The 24243-nt window shown below is 43.0% G+C and overlaps 1 protein-coding gene across 1 annotated transcript in view; it reads left to right on the top strand.

Moving 5' to 3' along the window:
* LYPLA1 (lysophospholipase 1) overlaps window positions 1–24243 on the top strand; it is a 462012-nt gene that overhangs the window by 207025 nt on the left and 230744 nt on the right. Inside the window, exon 4 of the mRNA XM_078687306.1 lies at window positions 23970–24017. Coding sequence (XP_078543432.1) covers window positions 23970–24017 — 48 coding nt within the window. The remainder of the gene's footprint in view (window positions 1–23969; window positions 24018–24243) is intronic.

Genomic DNA, 24243 nt, shown 5'->3' with positions numbered 1-24243 from the left:
CAGACCAATCTTAATTTACTTAGCATATATGCTCTTGTGCATTGAGAGTGAAATGGCATAAACTTTATAAATAGCCCACTACACAATTTTCCTCCTATTTGTAATACAATTATTCCAGTTTGACTTTGTAATTTGTGTCACCATTCAGTAATGTTCTGCTGTCGACCATGATGAAAACCAAATAAGGTCTGAACAGTTTTACAACTCCTCAAACCGTATCCTTCTCTTTAGAGAGCTACACTGGTATTTTTTAGGCTATCTTGCTCCATGGCTCTTGATACCGAGGTAAGAGGGGTATTTTATTGTTTGAGTATCCCCTTGACCGCGGTGCAAATTCCGCCACAGTGCTGGGGAATTAATGAGGGGAGTTGTTTCGGACGACCCCCGGCCGTCCTCCGCACACACCCACTGTGACGTCAGACGGCCCCACACAACAGGTTAATTAAATCTTTACAACCCACATATAAAAAGTCGAAACAAAGAAAAACATTAAAAGGACACCCTGTTGCACCCCTAAAATTGATCTGTGCACATATGTTGCGCACACACACGGAGGGCATGTGTGTGCGCAACATGAAACTTGGAAAAATGCACAAAAGTGCATTTTGTCAAAGTTTTTGCATATTACCATAAAGTTCAACTTCATGGTAATTTGCACCCCCTATTAGCGAAATCGCTAATTTTTTTACTTAAATGCATTGCATTTAAGGAATCTCCATTTGCAATTCCTTGAATGCAATCGCAATTTAAGTAATCGCAATTTAGAGATGACTTAAATTGCGATTTTTTTTAAATTTGGGATGATGCATCCCAAATGCAAAAATACCAGTCGCAAAGGGTACTGAGAATCTGCTCGTTTGCGACCGGTTTTTCTTTTGATGCATGTGCCTGTAAGTTGTAAAAAAGTGCCCCAAAAATAATGTACAAGAATTTTGAATACAATTCACACAGTCCAAGAAATTAGTGTAATTGATCTGTCAAAAGGCTGTGGTGCCTTGACAATCCTATGAACAATACTTGGTTTGGATTTAATTCCCTCACTCGAAGGACCAGGACCCAAATTTTCTATATCACTCACACCACATGAACATTTATCATCCGTGATAGTGATACCAATTTCTTGCAAAGTCTCGAATACATTCTCAACAGTGCTGTCATACATCTCTTTTGTTCCAGCAAAAAACAAAATGTTTTCTTGAAATATCACTGCATTGGAAATATTCTCAAACATTTTAGCCATTATTTTTGAAAATTCAGACACCAGTCTAAATGGCATGTGACAAACTGAAATGTACCATCTTTTGTAACAAATGCTGTAAGATGCCAAGACTTTTAATCTAATACAGCCTGATGGTAAGCTTTATGAAGATTCAGGTTTGAAAACTACCTGGACTGTCCTACAGTCTTTATCAAGTCTCTGTGGACGTGGGAATTGTTCCACCCAAATTTATATTATTGAGGCATCTCGGCTCAATACATAGAGACGCAGCTCTCAAGACTTCTTCTTGGGCAAAACCACAAAAGAAAGCCTTAATGAGGCTTAAATTAGTTCAATAATGCCCCCATCTTCTTTAAAATCTGTGACAACTTGTTTCTAACACTATGCAGAACATTGCGTAACATTATGCTTAACCAGAATCACACCCTCCTGACTTTGATGGTGTGAATAAAATTCTTAATTCTCCCCATCTTAATCTGTAACACCATAAGAAATCTATCTTTCCATTTCTCATCTGTAACAAAATTGACCAAAGAAACAGGACATTTTTTGCCTGGTCTAATCATATTGAAAATCCGATTGATGCCACCACCCCAATACAGTAATGACTTTATAAGCCACATTTAATCTTCCCATTGTTGGATTTGTTCTAAAACTCAATATCTGTTCAAACATATCCTACTAGGTTAATTTTGCTACCGTCAAAAGCAGTTGTTATAACGCCTAGCGGTATCCTTCTCAGACCAACACTCTTTGAACATCTCAATAGAAATGGTAGTTATCCTAGCACGTGAATCTAGGAATAAAGGAATAGAAATACCATCAATTGTTATAGGTACATGAGAATCACTGTACTTTTTCTCATTGTGCACACTTCCTACTTCTACACAGTCAATTGGCAGCACCAACGTTTTGGCTAATTGCATCCATGTTATCACTCATGCCACACAATTCCTGATCTTGAATGCTCTTTACACTTACACATTTACCTTCTCTACACACCTTCCCAAAATGCCCCGCCTCATTGAACTTCCAGCATGCTTATGTGACAGCTGAATAATTCTAAAATACGACAAATGAGAAGCTAAATCACACCTAAAACACATGGGCTTAGTAGAATAATGCACTACACACTTTCCTCAAACTCGTATTTTGCAAGGAATATTGTGATGTGAGAGTAGTACAAAAGGGGGTGTGATGGACGGAGCATCTGAACCAATCAAACACTCACACAGAGTCAACAGATCTGGGTTTAATCCATCACCGTTCCTTAGCCCACTCTGCCACCCCAGTTCTGACATGGCCATATGCAAATCAGTCTGACCCTGTGCCTCATGGGAACAGTCCAGCCCGAACTGCCAAGCCATGTCTTCCCTGGACCGGAAACAAGCTTCCGAGGACCGGTTTCTGGCATTTCAGCCGTCTATAGCCCGGCTTGCTAGAATCCAGTGGCAAAGTGAGCAAAGGACTCACGTCTGAGCATACCCTGCCAACTTATGGTGAACAAAGTGGTACAAAAGGGGGTGGTGATGGACGGAGCATCTGAACCAATCAAACACTCACACCCAGTCAACAGATCTGGGTTTAATCCATCACCGTTCTTTAGCCCACTCTGCCACCCCAGTTCAGACATGGCCATATGCAAATCAGTCTGACCCTGTGCCTCATGGGAACAGTCCAGCCCGAACTGCCAAGATGTGAGAGTATGCAGATTTGCCCGCAACATTGACTTGCACATGCATGCATCTCAACATCCTGCTTCTAACTGCTTAGTATCATTTTGTGAACTCTGTATACTTTTAGCAATGTCAATGGCTTCATCCAAAGACGGAATTTTACTAGCTAGCAGTCTCACTTGTATTTTTTTAGAGCGGCACCTGGTAACAATCTGATCACATATTAATTGATTCGTGAAAGCCTCAAATTCAAAATATGCTGCTTAGAACTTTAAAGCTGTAACATATGAATCAATCGATTCATTAGGAGCCTGCACGTGCATAAACATGTTTGTGGAAGTGCACAACTAAATTCACCTTTCTCTTAAAATAGGTCTCAGGTTGTTTAACTGCTATCTCCTACTCATCATCCTGGCCACAAACATACTTGGGTTAGTGATCAAAAACATTGTGCCCTTCCACCCCTATATAGTAGTATAAGACGTTATGGCCCAGATGTACGACCCTTACATTTTGCGATTCACAAATTGCGTCGCTTTGCGACTTGCAGTTTTCGACTTGCAAAATGCAATGTACAGCAGGGTCACAGACACTGTTAGCAATTCCCAATGGGATCGCAAATTGCATGCCTCATCAGTATTCATGAGGCAAGCGCAATTTGCGACCCCATTTGGAATGGCTGCCACTCCCTTGGGATGGTGGCCTGAAACTTTTCTGTTTCTTTTTTTTTAAGGGCCGGCAATGGTCCCTGGGACCACTGCCAGCTCTTAAAAAATATTTTCTCACTCACAAAGTGGAAGAGGTCCCTTGGGGGCCCCTTCCTGTTTGCAAGTGGTTCACCACCTATTTGAAGTAGGTGGTAAACTGCGAGTGGTTGTACATGACAAGGAGTCTCGCTATTAGGAAGGGGGACGCCTCTTCTTAATAGCCAGAGTCGCAAATGCTATTTTGCGAGAGAGTGACTCACAAAATAGTGTTTGTACATGCCATTACCCTTTTTTGCGGTCTCAAACAGGCCTATCTCCCGTTTGCAAGCGGGGAAAAAGGGTCGTACATCTGGCCGCAATTTTCCCACCTGCTTTGAACTTTACATCATCAGTGGCACCTCAATACGCTTTGAATGACTGAAACCATAGACCCCATCTTAATGGTGGAACTCTAAGGTCTTAAAGAAATTGACTTGGTGAAGTTACAGCCTATATGAGTGTCCACAACAAAATTATCACATGCATGATTTAAAGGGGAGAACATTATGTCAATCAGATTTATAGTGCTCTAAATAAAGCAGGACAAAAATAGTGGTGCTCAAAAGGAAGGTTCTGATACTGTAGTAAATGTCACAGTAGCAAATGTCACAGTAGCATGTTTGTGATTTCTTTATTACATATATTTTTTTAAGTGTTTCAGCCACCAGTGGAAATATAAGCATAAAATCAAGGTTGACACCTTCCTTGTATAAGCGTGCCAATCGCTGTTAACACCAATATGCGTTACAAATAATGAAAACAGCACTATATGCAAACATGATGAACAATGATGGCACGAAATGGCGCTGTTGCCCAAAAATGTCAGAACCGCAATCCTAATACTAAAAAACAAAGGAAATTGATTACTGCTGGTGCCCACGATAACACTCCAAAGAGTAACAGAACCAGAAATCAATGAAGCTGCTCATCACTATTGCCTCATGAGTGAAAGCAGATGCTGGAAAGGATCCTGCCAGAATTTTAGAATGTGAATGCTGCGTGCACACACATCCGAATGCTGTGCACACTGTTAGTTGTCCGCTGCTGCTTGTCTGTCATGAGGGCAAAATAAATTACGCACTCCACCGCGACTTCTCGCAGTGAGAGTCAGGCCTGCACTACACTGCAACCTTGTGCAAAGTGTTTTGTTGGGCAGACTCACGCCAGTGAAGTATGCTATGAGGCAGGGTCGCGCCAGTGAAGTATGCCATGAGGCAGGGTCGCGCCAGTGAAGTATGCCATGAGGCAGGGTCGCGCCAGTGAAGTATGCCATGAGGCAGGGTCGCGCCAGTGAAGTATGCCATGAGGCAGGGTCGTGCCAGTGAAGTATGCCATGAGGCAGGGTCGCGCCAGTGAAGTATGCCATGAGGCAGGGTCGCGCCAGTGAAGTATGCCATGAGGCAGGGTCGCGCCAGTGAAGTATGCCATGAGGCAGGGTCGCGCCAGTGAAGTATGCCATGAGGCAGGGTCGCGCCAGTGAAGTATGCCATGAGGCAGGGTCGCGCCAGTCAAGTATGCCATGAGGCAGGATCGCACCAATGAAGTATGCCATGAGGCAGGGTCGCGCCAGTCAAGTATGCCACGAGGCAGGGTCGCGCCAGTAAAGTATGCCACGAGGCAGGGTCGTGCCAGTAAAGTATGCCATGAGGCAGGGTCGCACCAGTGAAGTATGCCATGAGGCAGGGTCGCGCCAGTCAAGTATGCCATGAGGCAGGGTCGCGCCAGTCAAGTATGCCATGAGGCAGGGTCGCGATAGTGAACAGATAAATTCAATTTTCACTAGTTGAAAAATAAATCCCAAACAGAGCATGATTCAAAGCGCAGATAAGACCGAAATGCCTAAACAATATAAATATGATGTTTTGATGATCTCTGGGCCTGTAAATGCCAATGCACGCAGTGCGATAACACAGCAGTACCTGTTGAACTCTCCAGAGCCAGTAACGGTAATACTACTCTGTTCATCACCAAATTTGTGGTGACGCATCCACCTTCACCAGCTCTTTTTAAAATAAATTCTTTAATACAATAAGAAAAACAGCAGGATCAAAGGTTCAGAGGATCATTTTCAGCTGCCCACTGTAGAATTTCATAGACCCCACATTCTATTACCTTATCTCATCTGACCAGTACCTAACAATTAGGGTTGTAAATGGGAAATAGAAGAAGGAAGTCAAAAATTGCCACATGTTTTGCCTACTTGCTTTCGTTTATCCTGCCTTCTATGCGGATTTCCTGGAGTCTGCTATTCCTTGGTCTGGCGTCTTTCCTTTGAATTTGGCCTAAATGTTCAACTAAGTATGATTTTGTCAGCATACTATGATAAAAGAACTGTAGGTTTAATGTCCTCAGATCAGTCTGGTTGCATTTCACTAAACTGGATGGCAGAGCAAGGGAGTTCACATACAAAGAGTCCTAGGACACAAGGATAAGGCCAACTTTAAACCTCTGATGCTACCACTCTACATGATGAAAATTCTGAATATAGTAAATAATGCAGATTGTTGTCTCTAAATATTGTTACATACCGGCACCGGGGTATGAATTGACAACAAGGTGAACCCACTGGAACTATTGACAAAGAGACCACTCAAGATTGTCAATCAAGAGGAAAATAAAATGAGTTGAGAAAGAGCTAGACTACATACAATACCAAATTAATAAGGGTATAGATACAAAGTGATTAAAGCAAAACTCCCCCCCCTCCACTATCGCTTTGACTTGATATAAGCCACTACCTCGCTTCCCAAACTCCACTCAACCATCTTTCATTTATCGCCATCTGCACCTTACTTGCTGAGCAGAGCAAGTATCAACCCTTACACCTGTCACAACTTACAGAAGAGGTACCGACAACTCCTTAACAATGTTTTTAAAGGAGCATTAACTTAGTGTCAAGGGCTCCTAATATAGTAAGAGGTGTGTTCTATTGTTCACTGGCTGTCAACATTTGATGACCATCAGATCATCATTCCTTCTGCCTAGCCTTTTTGTAAGGAATTAGCACTTTCATCAACATTAGCATCGGTATCATCATTATGAGATGTTCTTGATGTCTTTTCTTGATGATCTTAGTGATAGTCATCTTCAGGCTGTTACACTTTGCTTGATTTTATCTAGGAATTTGATTTTTTACTTCATGCCAATTAAAGAGCTGCACATAGTGTTTTAGACTGTGGCTTCTCGTACATGCCATCTTCCGAAATGTATTTAAGTCTAACCAAATTTGTAGCTGTTTCAAAGAAGATATAGTTGCTGCTTTACTATAGGAAAACCTAGGCCCCAATTACAATGCCAGTCGACATGGTTTCGGAATGGGAACCTCCCAACTAGTAGTTGGCGCTTCCATCGAGGAATTAGGATGCGACCTCCCATGAGGCAGCCAAAAACATACATTTTTCCATTGTTTCTTGTGCTGCGGCCGGAAAAGGGCCGCAGCACAACCTGCATAGGAAAAATGGCTATTTGCAAACATCCATGCTCCGTGTGGCAGGCGCCATGTGGTGTCTGACACACGGGGTGAGGATGTTAGGGAGGGCACGTTAGGTACCCCCTAGTGGAGGCCGCGGAAGGATAGGGGCCCCCAAAGTCTGTTTCCGTCAGCCTTTTAATGGCAGTCAGGCCACAATTAAAAGGCTGTATGAAGGGACATCGTAATCCCTACAGCGGTACCACCCTATTGTAGGGGATTACATTTCGACCGATGGTCAGACGGGCTCCTTGTGCCCGTCGGTTGAGTCGGTCGGTCCCTCCATCTCCTGCCTCCCACCGCCGTGCAGCATAATGCGGCGGTCGGACGCGGGCCCAGATATCGGTCGGACCGCAAACGATGGCCTGTCGGTTGTGATCCAACCAACATCAAAATGAGGCCCCTAGTGTTGACTCATGTATCCTAGTGAACTTTGCACTTTTTTTTAACTGCCAACTCCTGCAATACATTTTGAGAATACAGCTGTAACTGTCAGCTTGCCTGTGTCTTGCTTTACCCACCTCCTTTTATTGGAACATATGGCAATGCTTGATGTTGTGTCACAGCTTTTTTTTTTATTGGACTTCTCTGTTAAGGAAGACCTAAGGGACACAACCTTTAACTTAGTGAGACAAAAACTTAAATGTTTGGGAATTAAAAGTATCAAAGACATGGAGAATATAGCAACTGACAATCTAAACCATTATGAGTATGCACATGATCTGCTGCCCTTTGGAGGATGCAATGCACAAAATGGTTGTCACTCCAAAATTTTGCAACATTTGTGGCGTTGTTCTCGCGGTGGACAAGAGTTTTCGCACCAAAGTCTCAAAGCACTTGACTGTATTTGACATAGCCATAAAACATTATTAGGCAATCCGATCTGTTTTACCTTATGTATTTAGGGTGTAAGACTCCCTAGTTATGCTTCTGAGCCTCCTAATCATCCCGGTTAGTACCTTGGTTCCTGTTATCAAATCACATCCTCATATTGGTAAAAATCAAATCTGATTCAACTTGGACAAATCACTCCCATTCTTAAAAACCCCATGGCCAACCCCAAAGACCATAACAATCTCCGCCTCATCTCTAACCTCCCCCTTCTTTCCAGAGCCCTTGAAAAATGTCTCCTGCTCCAATTAAATAAACTCATCGAAAATGTCAACTTACGGGAACTTCTACAATCTGGTTTCAGGAAAGGCTGCAGTACCGAAACTGCCATGCTTAACATTGTCGATGACATCCACCACTCCCTCGACAATGGCGAGACCTGCCTACTGATCCTTCTTGATCTCTCTGCTGCATTCAATACAGTCAACCACTCTGCCCTACTTAATGTTCTCAGAGATGAATTCAGACTCAATGGTTCGCCACATAAATCGTTCATCTCATACCTCCAACACCGATCACAGCAAATCAAAATTCACAACTGCTTATCCAATCCCACTCCAGTCTCCATAGGAGTCCCCCATGGTTCTATTCTCTCTCCCTCTCTCTTTAACCTCTTCATGGAACCTCTCACTCTTAAACAAGCTGATCTCAACTACCACCTCTATGCCGATGATGCCCAACTCTACCATAAAATCAAAACCTACGCTGACATCTTAAACCTTAACAACACCCTCACTAAGATTCAATCCGTGTTCCAAATAAATCATCTCAAACGTATCCCCAAAAAAACTGAAATCATTCTCTTCTCCCCTAAAAACAACCATCTCCCCATTCAAATATGGATCTCTGACCTCAATGCCCTCAACTGCTCCCCATCCTTATCTAATTCTGTAAAATCCCCGGGTATCTCCATCAATAATAGCCTAACTCTCAATGTTCACATCAAAAACTCGGCTAAAGGAGCCCTCCTTATGTTCTGTCATCTAAACAAAATTAAGCCCTTTATCCCTACTGATGACTTTAAATTAATTGTCCAATCTCTTGTCCTTTCACGTATTGATTACGGAAACGCCATCCTCACCGGAATCCTAGCCTCATCACCGACTGCAAGCTCTTCAACCGCATCTCCTCTGCCCTCAAAACACTTAAATGGCTCCCCATTGAAGGCAGGTCTGCCTACAAAACTGCTTGCATTACATACAAAGTTCTCCATCTAAATACTCCACCATACCTGGCCTATAAAATCTGCAAAGCAGGCAGCACATGACCCATGAGAAGCACCAATGCTCTCCTCCTAGTCCCACCCCTGCAAAAAAAGAAATGTACTCAGCCCCGCCCCTTTTCCGGCAATGTCCCAAAGATCTGGAATGCCCTCCCAAAAGACCTGCGATGCAACCCTTCCTTCCCCAGCTTAAAAAAAGACCTCAAAATGCACCCCCTCAAATATTGGGGATCCTTACCAGCGCCCTGATCTCGCCCCTTACACTTCTCAGGTCCCCCGTCTCTCCTACCTTCTCCTTCCCCCTCCCCTTCCATTACAGTCTACTGGCTCAGCTTTCCCCCCTTACCCACTTCTCTCATCCTCGCCCACTACCACCCCTCCTACCAAATTTCCCCCCTTTGCTTCCTCCCTGTCTCACGTCTAACCGCCTACCCCTTGTTGCCCTTCATGCCTTTCCCCTTCCCATACCGAAATCTTATCTCCCACTTCCTTGTTTTACTTAAGTATATAGCACCCGTCCCCCCTACCTGTGTATTTGATTTATGTAAACTTAAGCTGTTCCTAATTTGTTGACATGTTGGTTCTATATGCTAATGACTGTTTGTTTTATACCGGTACCACCATCTTCTCATGTAAAGCGCTCTGATACCACTGGGTCCAGCCAGCGCTATATAAAACCTCTAAAATTAAAATAAATAAATTAAATCAAATCTCCACTGAAATTGCTGAAACCTGTGGTGAGGAAGGAATGTGGGGATCGTCGGGTAGATGTCCTTCAGATGCAGGTGCGTCTGCCAATCTGTGACTGGAGGACATCTCTGAGGAGGTGGATCTCTCCATTTTGAATTGACTGAAGACCAACCAGTTGCTAAACTATCGGAGATTTATTGAGTTGAAGACTCTTGTACTTTTTCTCCACAAGAAAAAAGTTGGCCATAAAGCCTTGTGGATGGTCCACTGAGCAAACTATTACTACTTCCGGCTCCAGTTCTGAATCCCCTCAGTTTGTCTACTAAGAGGACTCACCTAAAAAAATGATTTTCTTTGGTCTCTGCCATTCCCCTGGCAATCTGTAAAATTCTATTTGTAACCCCATGATCCTAGCAGCCTCGGCAGTTTCCTGCCAGCTTGCTGAACTGTGCCAATTTCCCTCCTATGACGGCATAAAACTTACCAGAGTATCCCCTGCTGAGGTGGCGACACCCCTGTAGAAACCTCTTGAACCATGTCCTCGGTTGGCCCTTTAGTAGGAGAAGAAACCTCCAGAAGCTGCTTTGTTCCTGGCACTAACCTTACTTGTTGTTCTGTCCACTCCTAGGGTCTTGATTGGGGCACCAGCCAGTAGAGCATCCTCTTCCTCTACTGGCACCTTTAAAAATCATCTTTATTGAGGCCTTCACTTTATCCACTGCCACAAAGCATGATACTTATGTTCCCAATTCCTTGAGGAAAGTCTTGCCAAAAAGTCCCCACTCAGCCACATTTCCTGCCTCCGAAGAAGGCAGTTTGCACATCTTTGGGATTACTTTAATCAGCTGAGACCTGCACCTTTCTGCTGATATTGCAACATTGGCATTACCCAGGAATATTTTTGCCCTCTGTGCCCAACCAGAAAGAATATCCGCTGTAAAACGAGGACTCCAAGCACTTTAATTCTTAAGCCATATCCAGGATCTTTATAAGAGGTTGTGCTACATCCAGCAACTTGTCCTTAATGAACTTGCCAATGATTGTCCATAGACTTGACATAAAATTGAAACTCATCCTGGCCCTTCTGATACATAAGAACTTGGGGCTCTTCAACAAATATGGTGTCAGTTAGAATTCAAGTGTTGCAAGCGGTACTTGGAAAAGGTACATGCACTATCAGCAGAACAGAACTTCTAACTATTTAAAAGTTTGAAACCTACTGGTTGTCCTGCTCTGGTGGTGGATTCTGAAAATGCTGAAAGCAGGTTACAATTTATAAACTCCCGTAGGTTTATGGTTGGCATTATAGCTTGCTCCCTAGGCGCTGCCAGCATCTGGGAAAGGTTTTATTTCCTCAAATGTTTCCACTCACCGCAATCTAACAAATTCCAGGACACAAATGAGGTTATCAGAAGATCAGCGTTTCATAAGATTTCCTGGGATTCTTCGCTTTGGAGCTGAGTGAAAGAAGCATAAATGACGATAGGCAAAAATATGGTCAGAATGCATCATTTTGAATAAGCAAATGAGTCCAAGAGAAAACTGGGGGTGAAGCTGTGACGCTGAATAAGTTAGCCGTGTTCGGAACTCTCTGCGGGGAGACCCGTGTGGGAAAGCATTGATGATGTAGAGATCTGACCACTGTGAAGGAGGGGATCTGTGAAGTGATGGAGGGGAATAGAAAGTAGCCAGAGATGTAGGAAGGTTCTGCGGTGCTCGGCTCCCCAGAGCAAGAGTGCGCCAAAATGACATCGGCAATATATGTCCTCCTCGAGTGCCTGCTTGAGCCCTGTAGACAGGGGGGAGCACAAAAAGAAACCCCCACCTCTCCCAAATTTCTGTGCCCCAGGGCCTGGGGTTTGCAGACAGATGTCCCTTGTCCCACAGACAAAGGAAGAAAAACTAAGGAGAGGTGCTCTCAAGAGGGGGTGGCCTGGCAATTAAGCACTCAATAGATTAGAGCACGGCTGCAGATCAAGAGACCACCTAAGAGACTGGGGTGGTGGAATGGCGGACATCGTACATGTCAATGATCCGTCCTTTTTGGGTGCTGTGGCCCCAGGGGCACAGAAACCAGATTACAGATCCGATGAAAACATGAGTGTCGCAACTGTTCTGTACCTGTAGTTCGTGACCCTGTGGGACAACTGACCCACTGGAAAGCAAACTGTGAAGCGAGTCTAGTAGCCCAAACTCATTTTCTGCTCCAGGATGTGCAGCATTCAATTTAATATGCTACTAGATGGAACGAATGACCTGTGTGCTGGACTACACCACCAAACAGAATTGCTGAGTGCATAAAGCCTTGAGCCCCATGCTTCTGGAATACAAATATGATATGTGGGCCAAGGGTGCTAGATGCAAGACATGTATTAAAAGACACAGCCCGCTCCATATCACTGAGAAACCTATACAAAGGAAAATCAAGGACTTTTATGATTTGATCAGAATACTCGGTGAGGGTAACGTAGAAGTTGAGGTGACCCTCTGAGATCAAACTAAAGGAGAATCAACCAATATGGCGCTGACGAAAGCAGACCTCATCACTTCCCAAACCTCTTTTCAAAAGTGAGTTGAGGAAAGAGCGCAAGGCCAGTATTGCCAAGGAGCTAACTATACTGTTCTTTTACTTAGGAGAAAATATTTCCACACTGACAACTGATGTAGATTTGGGTGGTACCAGAGCCATTGAGGCAAAAGGACAAATCCAGAAACTAGATTAGGAAAGAACCACTTTGAAGGAAGAAATCTCAATCCTACAGTTACAAAATGTTGCAGTCCCAATGAACTTGGAAGACCTTGACAATCACACACAGATGGAGAATATTAGGTTGCAAGGTACCAAAGGGAAAGACTGTGAAACATTCATGAAAGATGTATTCACTGAATTACTGGGAGATGGCCACAGTGAAGTTTTGCTGCACAGAGTATATAGAGCTGGACTGCGAACAGGCATAGAAACAGACAGCGAGAGAAATGATCCAGATAACCCACAATTGATTGGATAGCTCCCTGTTCCAAGATAACACCCCACAACGCTTGCCAGGCATCGGCAATTTTGGGCGATAAATAGTAAGCTCCAGCAGTGCAAGACATGAATCTACTGGCAGTTACTGTTGGAATCACATTTCTATTTAAAAATAAGTCGTGCCAGACCTTGGACAGATCAGTGGCCTCATGAATCCTATGATTTCAATTAGAGGATTCAGCATTGGACACCTCAGACCTTTGTCATCAAAGACTGGAGGAGGATCATCCAAAGAGACGGAAGGGACAGGTCCTGCGGATGAGAATCAACAAGGGACCCAGGGGTAAAACCCAGCGATCTTAACACAATTGACCCGTTCCCATATCATGATCTGGAAAAAGATACAGAAAGTAAATACAGCTGAGCCAAATTATCCTCACTGTTAGAACTGGGGGTCTCTAGTTGGCAGAGGTAGGTACCTTTGACCAAATAGGGACCCTTGCTTCTAGTCGGGGAAAGGAGATTACACTCCTGGATAACCCCTGCTCACCCCCTTGGTAGCTTGGCATGAGCAGACAGGCTTATCTCAGAGGCAGTGTGTTAAGTATTGGCGAACACATACAGTAATACAGTGAAAACACTACAGATGGACACTACACAGGTTTTATAAAAATAAGTATTCTTTATATAGACTTAACACAAGACCACAAACGACAAAAATACACAATACTGTACTCGAAATAGACTTAAAGGTGGTAGAAGTAACTTATTTCAAGTTGATGATAAATGCAACACGTTTCTCACAACAGTACCTTGGATGCGTAATGCTAAACAAACAAAAGGTTTGTAGGGAGGGTGATGCGTAGGTTCCTTGCTTCGGGGGAGGCGATGCGTCTCGTCTCAATGCTTGCGCAGAGTAGGGGATGCGTCTGTTCTTTACTGGAGAGGAGGTGATGCGTCGATTTTCGTACTGCGTTCCTGTTGCGATGCGGCAAGATGGGGGCTCGATGCGATGCGACAATCCAATGTGAGAAGATGGCGCCCTTGAAGCGATGCAACGACGTGAAGATGATGCGTGCACGCCCGACAGCCGTGCGGCGAATCTGTAACTTTGGAGCCGAGACAGGCCCTGTGATACGCTTCTCCGGTGATGCGATGGCGACCCTTGCGGTGGCGACCCGCTTCTATGGTGATGCGACGGCAAACAGCTGCGACAAAGACACGCTTCTCTGGTGATGCAGCGGTGGCCTCTGCAGCGGCGATACGCTTCTCAGGCGATGCGGGGCAACAGCTGCGACGGTGACACGCTTCTTCTCGTTGAGTCTTGCTTCCAGCTCCCTGCGACACGCAGGCTTCTGGAGACAGAATTCCCAGCAAGGAAATTCAGAGGGGAGCTGGTGGTGAAGTCTTGTAGCCCTGCGACTTCAGCAGGAGGCAAGCACAAGTTCAAGCCCTTGGAGAAATAATCTCAGGATGATGAAAGTTCCTTATCCGTTCCTTGGCAATGAAGACACCACTGCAGGTCAACCCAGTAAACAGCACACTGGCAGAGGGGCAGGACAAACTCCTGCAGCCTCCTTGGTAAAGGTTTGTCTTGTTGTTCCAGAAGTGGTCTAAAGTCCTGGGGTCTGGGCCCCAATATTTATACTGCAGAATCCGTTGTCCTCTGAAGGCAGAGGGTCCTGTACCTAGTTCAAACCAGTTCTGTGTGCATTCTGCCAGTGCACATCATCTTCTTTTGTCAGTGTGGGCCAGGGTCATCAGACACACCATAGGAGGTGGAGCCATCATTGTGGATGGCAGGCACAGCCCTATTCAGGCCCAGGTGCTACTCCTCCCAACACTACTTGCGGATAGGTCTTTTCAGCCCTGTGCTGACTCACCCTGTCTCCTGGAGCCTCCCCAGCCCCTGTCACTCACAAACCAGACATGCAATCCCCAAGCTAGCAGAGGCAGGCTGGATGGTTAGGTAAGAAAATACACACTTTCTAAAAGTGCTATTTTCAAACACAGAATGTTAAAACCAACTTTACTAAAAGATTTATTTTATCATCATGAGTTCAGGCATAATAAATTCGAATTTCTACAATGTTTCCTGGGTCAGTTAGAATTATAAGATGTTATAATAATCAAACTGCCCATGCTAGCGTATGGGGACAGGTAGCCTTGCAATAGTGAAAAACGAAAATGCCTGTAATTCACTATTCGGACATGCCACACACATCAGGGCATGTCCTACCTTTTACATTCGATGCACCCTGCCCTTGGCCCTACCTTAGGGGTGTCTGATATGTAGAAAAGGGAAGCTTTAGGGACTGGTAAGTGGGTGCACACATGCTCTGCAGTAGCAGGCCAAAGACCCACTTTACAAGCTGCATCTGTGAGTGGCACAATCAGTGCTGCAAGCCCACCAGCAGCATTTGATTTACAGGCCCTGGGCACTGAACTAAGGTCTGACAAGTAAATCAAATAAGCCAATCATGGAGTTACTAATCAATACATCAATTTAACATAGGGAGTACTTGCTCTGTGGCACTGAATAGCAGTTGCGCACTGCCCAAAGCATCTAAACCAGCAAAACATATCTAAAACAGAGGAGGCAATCCGTGAAAAATGGAAGGGATACTCACGCCAATGCTACCAGGTCTAACACTTACTATGGAAAAATTGTTTCCTGTATCTCTGCGCCACCCAAGGAAAAATGAAAAATAGACTATTCTCCAACACTGCAGGATTGCCTTAAAAATGTACCGCCTGCATGCTTACATAGAAGCATTCAATATGCAACCCAAGAGAGCCCTCAGGTTAAAAGGGGTCCCAGGGCTGCTACTACTGAACAGTGCGCATAATGGCTACTTTGTTGTCATGGATTGTTTTGCAGTAGCAAGAGCCTACTACTGCACTGTAAGATACCCATGATTAGACGCATCTTTGTAATGTTACAACGTTCTGACTGTTGGGGAATCCGGGGTGGGACTTCGGCCTGTGATGTACATACGCACTAAGACTATGAGAAAAGGAGGCTGACATGAGAAAGCAACCATGCACGGACTTGAGGGTGGTAAAAATAGTATCACCGAATGTGAGGGGGATAAACACCCCAAAGAAACGCATCAAGGTATGGTGATGCAAAGCAAGTTTGGTGTAGTAGCTATCCAAGAAACGCACCTAAAATGATCAGAAAAGGTAAGGCTCAGACATACGCAATACCCACAAGCCTATTACTCCTCCAGGCATTTTAGAAATGATGGATTAGCTCTCTTTCTTCAAAAACTGCTGCCCTCTGTAAAAGCAGATGTAAAGAATTATGCAGGGTAGATACCTCATGATCAGGGGAATGTTAGAAGGGTAAAGGGGACATATGCAGTGGTCTGTAGCCCCAGTTCAGCTCAGGAAGCCTTCTGTGCAAAAGCGTAGATGGGTTTATAGAGTGAGACATACTCATAAGAGACGTACTATGGGACTCCAGAGTTGATAAACGGGATCAGAGGCACTGCGCTTGAAGAGAAAGATATTTGAAAGTAAACTCAGGGAACTTGCCGTATGAGACATTTGGCGAGAACAACATGATGTGCAATTACACTACACATTCTCAGAAGTCAAGTGTTGATTACATCCTCACCAATAATGCCCTTGTGCCCCTGATATTCTAATCTAAGATGGGAAGGATATCTATATCTGCGCATGTGGTGATACTTTTAGACATAAATGGGGGCAGGGGTGTTTGGGTAGACTGAGTTGGTGGGGCAGATGAAGTTTCCATCCATCACTAATGAAGGACTCTGTAATATAAAGCAAACTGTGCATGGATATCAAGGACCACTGTGATAATGTTGCATTAGACATCTAACTTGCTGCTCTCTGGAATGTCTAAGATGCTAAGATGGCTAACATTAGGCGTCAGCAAAGAGATAAACCGGAAGTTGACCTGAGGCTAACGGAGACTGAGTACAGGACTGCTTTCTCTGGAATGTCACATCTATCATAGGCCAGATACGTACACTACACATGAATAAGGGCTTAATGTCCCTATTGTGGTTAAAACGTATTATGCTCAGGGAAATAAAGTAGGCCTACATTTGGTTCTACTGTTTATAGTTGAGCAGGAACAAGGATTTGTTAAAGAAGTTTTAGATAATGGTGAAAGAGTAAACAAGGAAGAGAGGAAAATAAAAACCTTACATTACTTTTACTCTCTCCTCTACAGGGCCGAGCGTGTACAAGAGGCAATTGAAGAGTGCTAAAAAAGTGTTTTATCCCAAAGTTAACACCTGAGCAGGCTTCCAAATTGGAGTCCTCTCGCAGGAAAAATTTAAAGCGTCCCTCAAGACATTGAAAATCGGTGGCTGCACATTACGGTTGTATACTGTTTCTATAAGGTCTTTTTGGGCTGGTTATACCCCATCTTGGTCACAAAATCATTCACAAAATATGGAGTTTAACAACCACAATGTCTGACGCCTCAATGTAGCTAATACACAAACAGTAAAAGGACCCTTGGACGTACTCATCATGTAGGTATTGCACTCCCAAACGTAGATGTGTAAATTTACACAAAGATTTGGGCACCAAGACTGGAAAACATCCTTCCGAAGCTTGTACACACTGATGAATCAGGGTTCATATGGACCTTTAAATCCATGACAATATTTGAAGAGTTATCATCTGGACAAGAAAGCAAAAAAGAGAGCAATACCAGCGATCCTGGTTGCATTGGGCACAGAAGAAGCTTTTGATACGACGGACTGGCACGTTCTAGGTGCTTGGGCGGTGCATTAATTTCATTGCAATGGCCCTTGCAGGATATTGAGCGTCCACATTGAGGATAACTTTCAAAGAAAAAAAACTCCCAGCGATTTTTACAGTAGAGAAGATCATATCAGGGTTGCCCCTGTCTCAATTATTTGCAATGATCATGGACACCCTAGCAAATCACATAGGAGAAGATGAGATTAGTGGTGTAAACTTGGCGTGGGTATACACTAGAGCATGTTTTTTTTGCTGATGATTTACTCTTGTCCCTAACAAACACGATGAGGCCTCTCCATAGACTACAATCCCCATTGGAACACTTCAAGAAGATCTCAGATTTTAAAATAAAATGCATCGAAATCGGAGCTACTTAATCTGACACTTCCACTAACAGAAGTAGGCGCAATAAAGGAACACACAAACTTCAGATGTTCCTCCAAAAGGCGTTACCTTCATAAGGGTGATAATAACTCTAAATGTGTCAGTCTTGTATAAAGTTCACTTGATTCCCCTTTTGTCAGTGATTTATCAGGGCATCCAGTAATGGGATTTCTTGTCCCTGGGCAGTATTAATGCAATTAAAATGAATGCACCCTCAGGGCAACTTTACTTGTTGCAGGCCCTAAATTTAACAATACCAGAAAGCTTCTTCCTTAAACAGTATGATTCTGAAACCTATTCAGGGTGGGTGATAAGACCAAGATCTCATTCAAAGTATTTTGCTGATTTAGAGAGAAGGGAAGACTGGTCTTGCCCTATATGTATATTTACTATAGAGCTGAGGTTGTTGTCCGAGTGAAGTACACGTGTTTCAGACAAGATATACATACTTATGTAGACAGCCACACAGTAACCCACACTTTGGCACTCAATTTGGAAACCTAAACAAGACCGATTTGCGGATGACTATCTCAGCACCCTAGTGGGCACCATATTGACACTGTGCGACTCTGTGAACTGATTATTAAAACCAGCAACATACCTCTCCCTGTACAGATTAATTTTAACCCTTTTTACACCCCAGTCCTGGTCTCAGGATCCCTGTGAGCCGTTATTGTATTTAATCAAGTATTCAGTTTAAAAAGCGGTTACGTGACTGTAATTCATGTTTTTAAAAGAGTCTTTCCTTACTGTGCCATTGGTGTGCACATGAACTAAACCAGTTTTCTGTCCGCTATTTAGGTTAAATTCAGCTAAATGTGTTTATAGCTGTGCAATAAGTGTTCTCTAGCATCAAAAAAATGTATATAGAAAACTTTGTAACAAAGAATTTTACAGATTTGCTAGCAGCGTTCATCTTTCACCTTCACAGTTAATGGGCTAACATCCTGACCATTCTTAAATGGATTTCATCAGCTCACACTCACACCAGAACACTCAGGACTTCTCCTCAGTTTGAGATGAACAGTCCTTCCTTATAGATAGTTAACAGCAGGGTACATCTTTATGGCTTTGCACTCCTCATTCCTCGCATCAGTTGATAAACTATCAGATTGATTTAGGTTGTTACTCTGGCACCAAACCCTTGTTGCAGAAACTGAGACTGGCTTCGCTCTACAAGGTTTGCCTTCATACCTACGAGTGTCATGAGTGAACATAGTTCAATGCACCAGCAATTGAATGTGGAAAAACAGGTTGTTGTAGCCCCACACAACCCCCTCGGTAGGTAGTTGAAGTGGTGTCTGTGTTGTTGGGGTACCTAAACTAGGATCCAGGGATGCATTTAAAAGCCTAATTTCGTTCTTCTCGATATCACACACAAGAACTGCACTAAGAAAAATACACTAACTAAAATGTGTTAATTTCAACAGTCTCTTCCTGTTTCTCAGCACATATAAAATAACCACACAGAATATTATTATACTTAGCACAAATGCATGTTGCGAACAATGAGAATAAAATGAACGTTTCTTCCATAGTTAAAATATCATCTAGTAACCTAACATCCCAAAACCTACTTCTGTGCACTAGGAGATCATGGAGTAGCGGATCTTCCATCTAGAGTTTCATAGGGTGAATCAACACACTGCATATATTTTCACAGCAAAACGCTGTAGTTATCAGCAGTCGGGAGCAACTGTTCCCTTGAAAATAAATTACGTATCTGAATCCGATCTTCTTCTCCCGTATTTGTCACTGTATGAGCTTTCAATACAGAACGAGATGCAGTAGCATCACAACAGTCTGAAGATTTTCTGGCATCATCATGCAGGATAATCTGGAGTGAAGTACCTCTCCTGACAAGTTGTCAATTGGCATGCCTTTCATACTATATCTTATCTGAGACTGGAATTTCTGACATAACTGTAGGAATGTCTCTCATAACCAATATGCATTAATATGCTAGTCCTAACCCGTTGCGTTCTGCCGTTGGCCGTCGCGAGCACTACCTTCGTAGTGCTGCGTATGTCCTACGGCCGACGCGGCCCCACCCGTGCACGGAAACATCCGCACCGCAGCGGAATTACCACCGCGGTTAACGGGCTAAACAAATAAGATTAAAACATGTTCAATGCCGACTACACTGCTAGTTATTATTATTGTTTTACTTTGAATAGAGTTAACAAGGCACATGCTCCAGACTGATGTCGTATCATGTCTTATCGAGGTCATCGTCTGCACATCAGGTGTCTTATTGATGTCATTGTCTGAATAATTTGACACTTTTACAGGTTTTTGAAAAGATAAGGCCAAATGACATCTGTGTCAAAGGCAAACATGTGGATTCTGTAAAAATCGAGAAAATTAAGTCTCCGTCTGCTAAAGATGGAGCCTGACCATAGGGACTTTAGGTAATCCTACTCAAACTGGGGCTTTCTTAATCAACTTTCAGAGTTTTGGTGTAAAAGACTGGATTGCGTAGTTGGCTTTCTGTTTCCATTAGGACCCTGAAAAGGAAATCTAAATGGAGAAATGTGAGTGGATCGAAATGGAGAAGCGAGAGAAGGGGATGGAACACTAGTAAGATATTAAAAGAAAAGTGTGTAAAGGCAATGTAATTGAGGGGAGGTGGGGGGGCTGACCCGCTGACCGAAGACACCCAGATCGCCTGTAAATTAATATGGTAAGAGAAGGTGCAGCAGCCATAGACAATTAAACACTGGAATGGACTGAGAAGCATGGAAGAAGGGCAGAGGAAATGAACAGGATGCTGTGGAACAAGAGGCAAATCTGACCCCCTGTAAAAGTTAAGAATGTGGCAGGAGGAGGGAAAAGAAAAGGTAGAGGGAAACGGATAGAAAAATAGTGGAAACATTTAATGACATGTAAGACATTTAGCAGGTTTGTTTCATTAACATGACTGTCATTTATTTCGACAAATTAGAGCAAATATGATGTGACCGATAGCATTCACCAGAGTGAGTTTCCATAAGCCCAGAATGGGATAAGGCTTATAATAATATAATGGATAATAACGTGGGTTCTGCTTGAGGTGGTGATGGAGTGAGTGGATGCTATTCTGTGAGAATATAAGTAGCTACATTTTGAAGTAATTAAGAACAGAACATTTGATGGTGCATTGAATTGAGAGAATTCTGTATTACGAGGCAGTTAACAGTATTGAATCCAGTGCACCTATCACAAACGATTAGTGACTGCACTCACTTTTTTGCAATATACTGACTTTTAAAGGAAGTTACTTTGTAACACTGCAGAAGCAAAGTATGAGGGAGCTCAATACTATACAGACCCTGCCAAAGCAGGTTTGATTAAAGTGTGCTGTGGATTGGTGATCTTGTGAAGATTATTCAGGACTTATTTTTGGCAAAACTTACTCTGCACTTGAAAGGGTCCTTTCATTTTCAAATTGGAGAGTAGTCATTTCGGGTTACAAATGGAAAGCCCTTTTGAATGTGGCCAGAATTTGGAAGGTTCCTGGTGTCTTGTTGCATTGAGTTATACAGTTGTGCTCCCCACACCTGGATCGATCTCTCTCACTCCATGTGTTTTCTTTTTTTATGCTTCTGGTTTGGTTGATCAGTTTTCTTTTGCATTATTTAAGGTATTGGTTCACAATGTAGGGTGAAAATGATGCCTGTAAGTAGGTTCGCTACCATTCCATTCCTCGAATGTAGTGCAGAGTAACTTGACATTTATCATGCGTATCACTGGAAAAAACAGAGTGGTTTAGGGTTAGGTTTATTGTTAGGTTACTGGGCCGAGCCAGGTTCTGGGTTAAGTGAAGAGCCTGATCTTCAGTTTCTAGAGGAATTCAAGAACTGGGGAGAAAGAGCTGATGTGCAGGGGTACATCATTTCAGGCTTTAGGAGGGAGATAGGAGAAGGTATGATCGCTGGATATGGTTCTCCATGTGCATGGGGTGTGTGCGAGTAGGAGTCCGGCTGAACATACGTGTCTGGTAGGTTTGTGGAAGTATATGCGGTTGTAGGGGTAGGTGGGGCCAATGTTATGTAAGGCATATATGTGCATGAAGAGTTTGAAGAGGGCTGTTTCTGGATAGGGAGCCAGTAGAGCGCTTTGATGGGTGATATGAGTAGAGTGGAAACATGAGGGTGAGTCTCTGCAGAGTTTTCAATGGTCTGGAGTCTTCTGGTCAGTGGAGCATTGATTCCAGCATAGAGTGCGTTTCTGTCGTCCATCTGGGGAGGGGGGGGGGGAGTGTTTGGGTGACCGTTCTGCTAGTTTTGGTGGGAAGCCATTTGAACATCTACTTGAGCATTTTTAATGTGTAGGAGCAGGAGCCCGAGAATGGATTCACTTGCCTGATCATGGTGAATTGGTTGTCAATCAGGTCTGTAAGTACCAGCAAGATGTGATTTATTATTTTTTTATTATTACATTTGAGACAGTCTGGCTGCTTGAGTTTGAAGTTTGCTCACAATTGATAAAGTTGCTGTTTTCCAGTCTCTAGAACACCCACCCCCTCGTCATTTGTAAGCATTGTTACTGCAGCAGGGGAAATGACTGTTTTAGAATCATGAAACTGAAGTTTGTGTTCTTAACCATCCCAGTGCTTAACTTATTTTCATCAGTCCATATTTTTAGATCGTTTTGTATTTGCTCTAAATCATGAGCCCAGGTAAAATGCATATCATTCTTTGAGGAACATCTTCCCTTTGGTTTTGGGCTCATTCAGGCAGAAGCCGCTCTCCTTGGATAACAGGCGTGATGTTTTTGTTGTGTTCTTTTTGGGTATACTGATGTATATAGATTTGAATATCATCTGCTTACCTTTGGGACTGAATGAAATGTGAGAGAATTTGAGACAGTGGTCGCTCAAGATATGCTTCACTGTTGAAAAAACAAGCCTATTGTGACTTTATTTTTTATTTTGTTGCTGCAATTTGGTAGGAAAGATTTGTTTGATTGAAGAGTTGCTCCAGTGCTGCCAACCCACTTATTCAAATGATACAGTGATGTACTGTCATCGGCCGTATCATACACTGCAGACAGACTGAGTAGGATCAGTGTCTCAGACTGTCCCTCGTCCAGGAAGTTGTTCATAACTTCATTATATCGACTGATTAGTTTCAGTTCCTCTCACTCGCCTAAAACCGGGCTGTCTATTTTGAAGGAACTTGTTTGATTGTACAGAGTCTTGTAGTCGACCTTTTTACCTCCCTTTCCAATATTGTACTGATAGGCAGGAGACTTCATATGAATCTGTAGTGATCTGGGTCTTGAGAGAATGTCTATTTAAGGAATAATAATTGCATGTTTTAGCACAATAGAAGGATTTCCTGGGTTAAATGGAGCATTTAGATTGTTTTATTTATTTTAGGAGAATGTTTTCTTTTATTGTGAATTTTGGGCCTGGTTTCACTTAGATAGTTGATGGTTTCAGTTTACCAGCCAGGTCGACTTCGGAAAAGAGATTGATGCATAGATACAGGTTAGTTAACTTGGATTATATGATGACTATTCTGTTCTTCGAAAGATGCCTGCTCATATTTTAAACATGCTGTTTTCATAGAGGTTGAGTCTATCACAGGATTGGCCCTACAAAAGTGTGGTCTCCTTCAGTACTTCTGGTTCACTTACCTCATTAAATCCTTAAAATCTGCTTTAAAAAAAGCTTAAAGCTAGAGTGATAAAAGTTGCAGACGTATCAATATTTGATTTCTTTTTTTGACAACTGTGTGTTATGTATCTTTACAAATGAGTTATATAAAACGCTGTTAGTGTCTACTAGCGTTTTACTCCTTCAAGAACACTCGTGTGTATCCTCTTTCTAAAGTTTTCTCTTGGTTGTATACGCTATAGATAATTTGTGAGTAAGAGTCCTGTGAAAGGTCAACTCTTCAGGAACTAATTGGGCTGCGTTTGTTCAATTTAATAAATTGGTTATTTAATAGTTTGTTTATTCTTTTTCAGGCCAATCAACCCTGTTACTCTCAACATGAACATGGCTATGCCATCCTGGTGAGTAGATTTTAAATGACCTTGGGGAATATTGTACAGATTCAAATACTTTATTACTGAAAAAAAAGCTCGGAAGTGTATGATTACTACAGAAGGGGAAAAGAAAATTACTGTTTTGAAATATAGCCTATTGCGTATATGTTAGTGTTATTTATGCGATCATGCTTCTATAGGTTCCTTAACATTATTTCTCCTACAGTTAATTGGTAAGCGTTTCTGCTCAAGA

The sequence above is a fragment of the Lissotriton helveticus genome, chromosome 4_1 (genome assembly GCF_964261635.1).
Source record: "Lissotriton helveticus chromosome 4_1, aLisHel1.1, whole genome shotgun sequence".
NCBI lineage: Eukaryota > Metazoa > Chordata > Amphibia > Caudata > Salamandridae > Lissotriton > Lissotriton helveticus.
The sequence above is the reverse complement of the archived record's forward strand: the minus strand, read 5'-3'. Positions and strand labels throughout refer to the sequence as shown.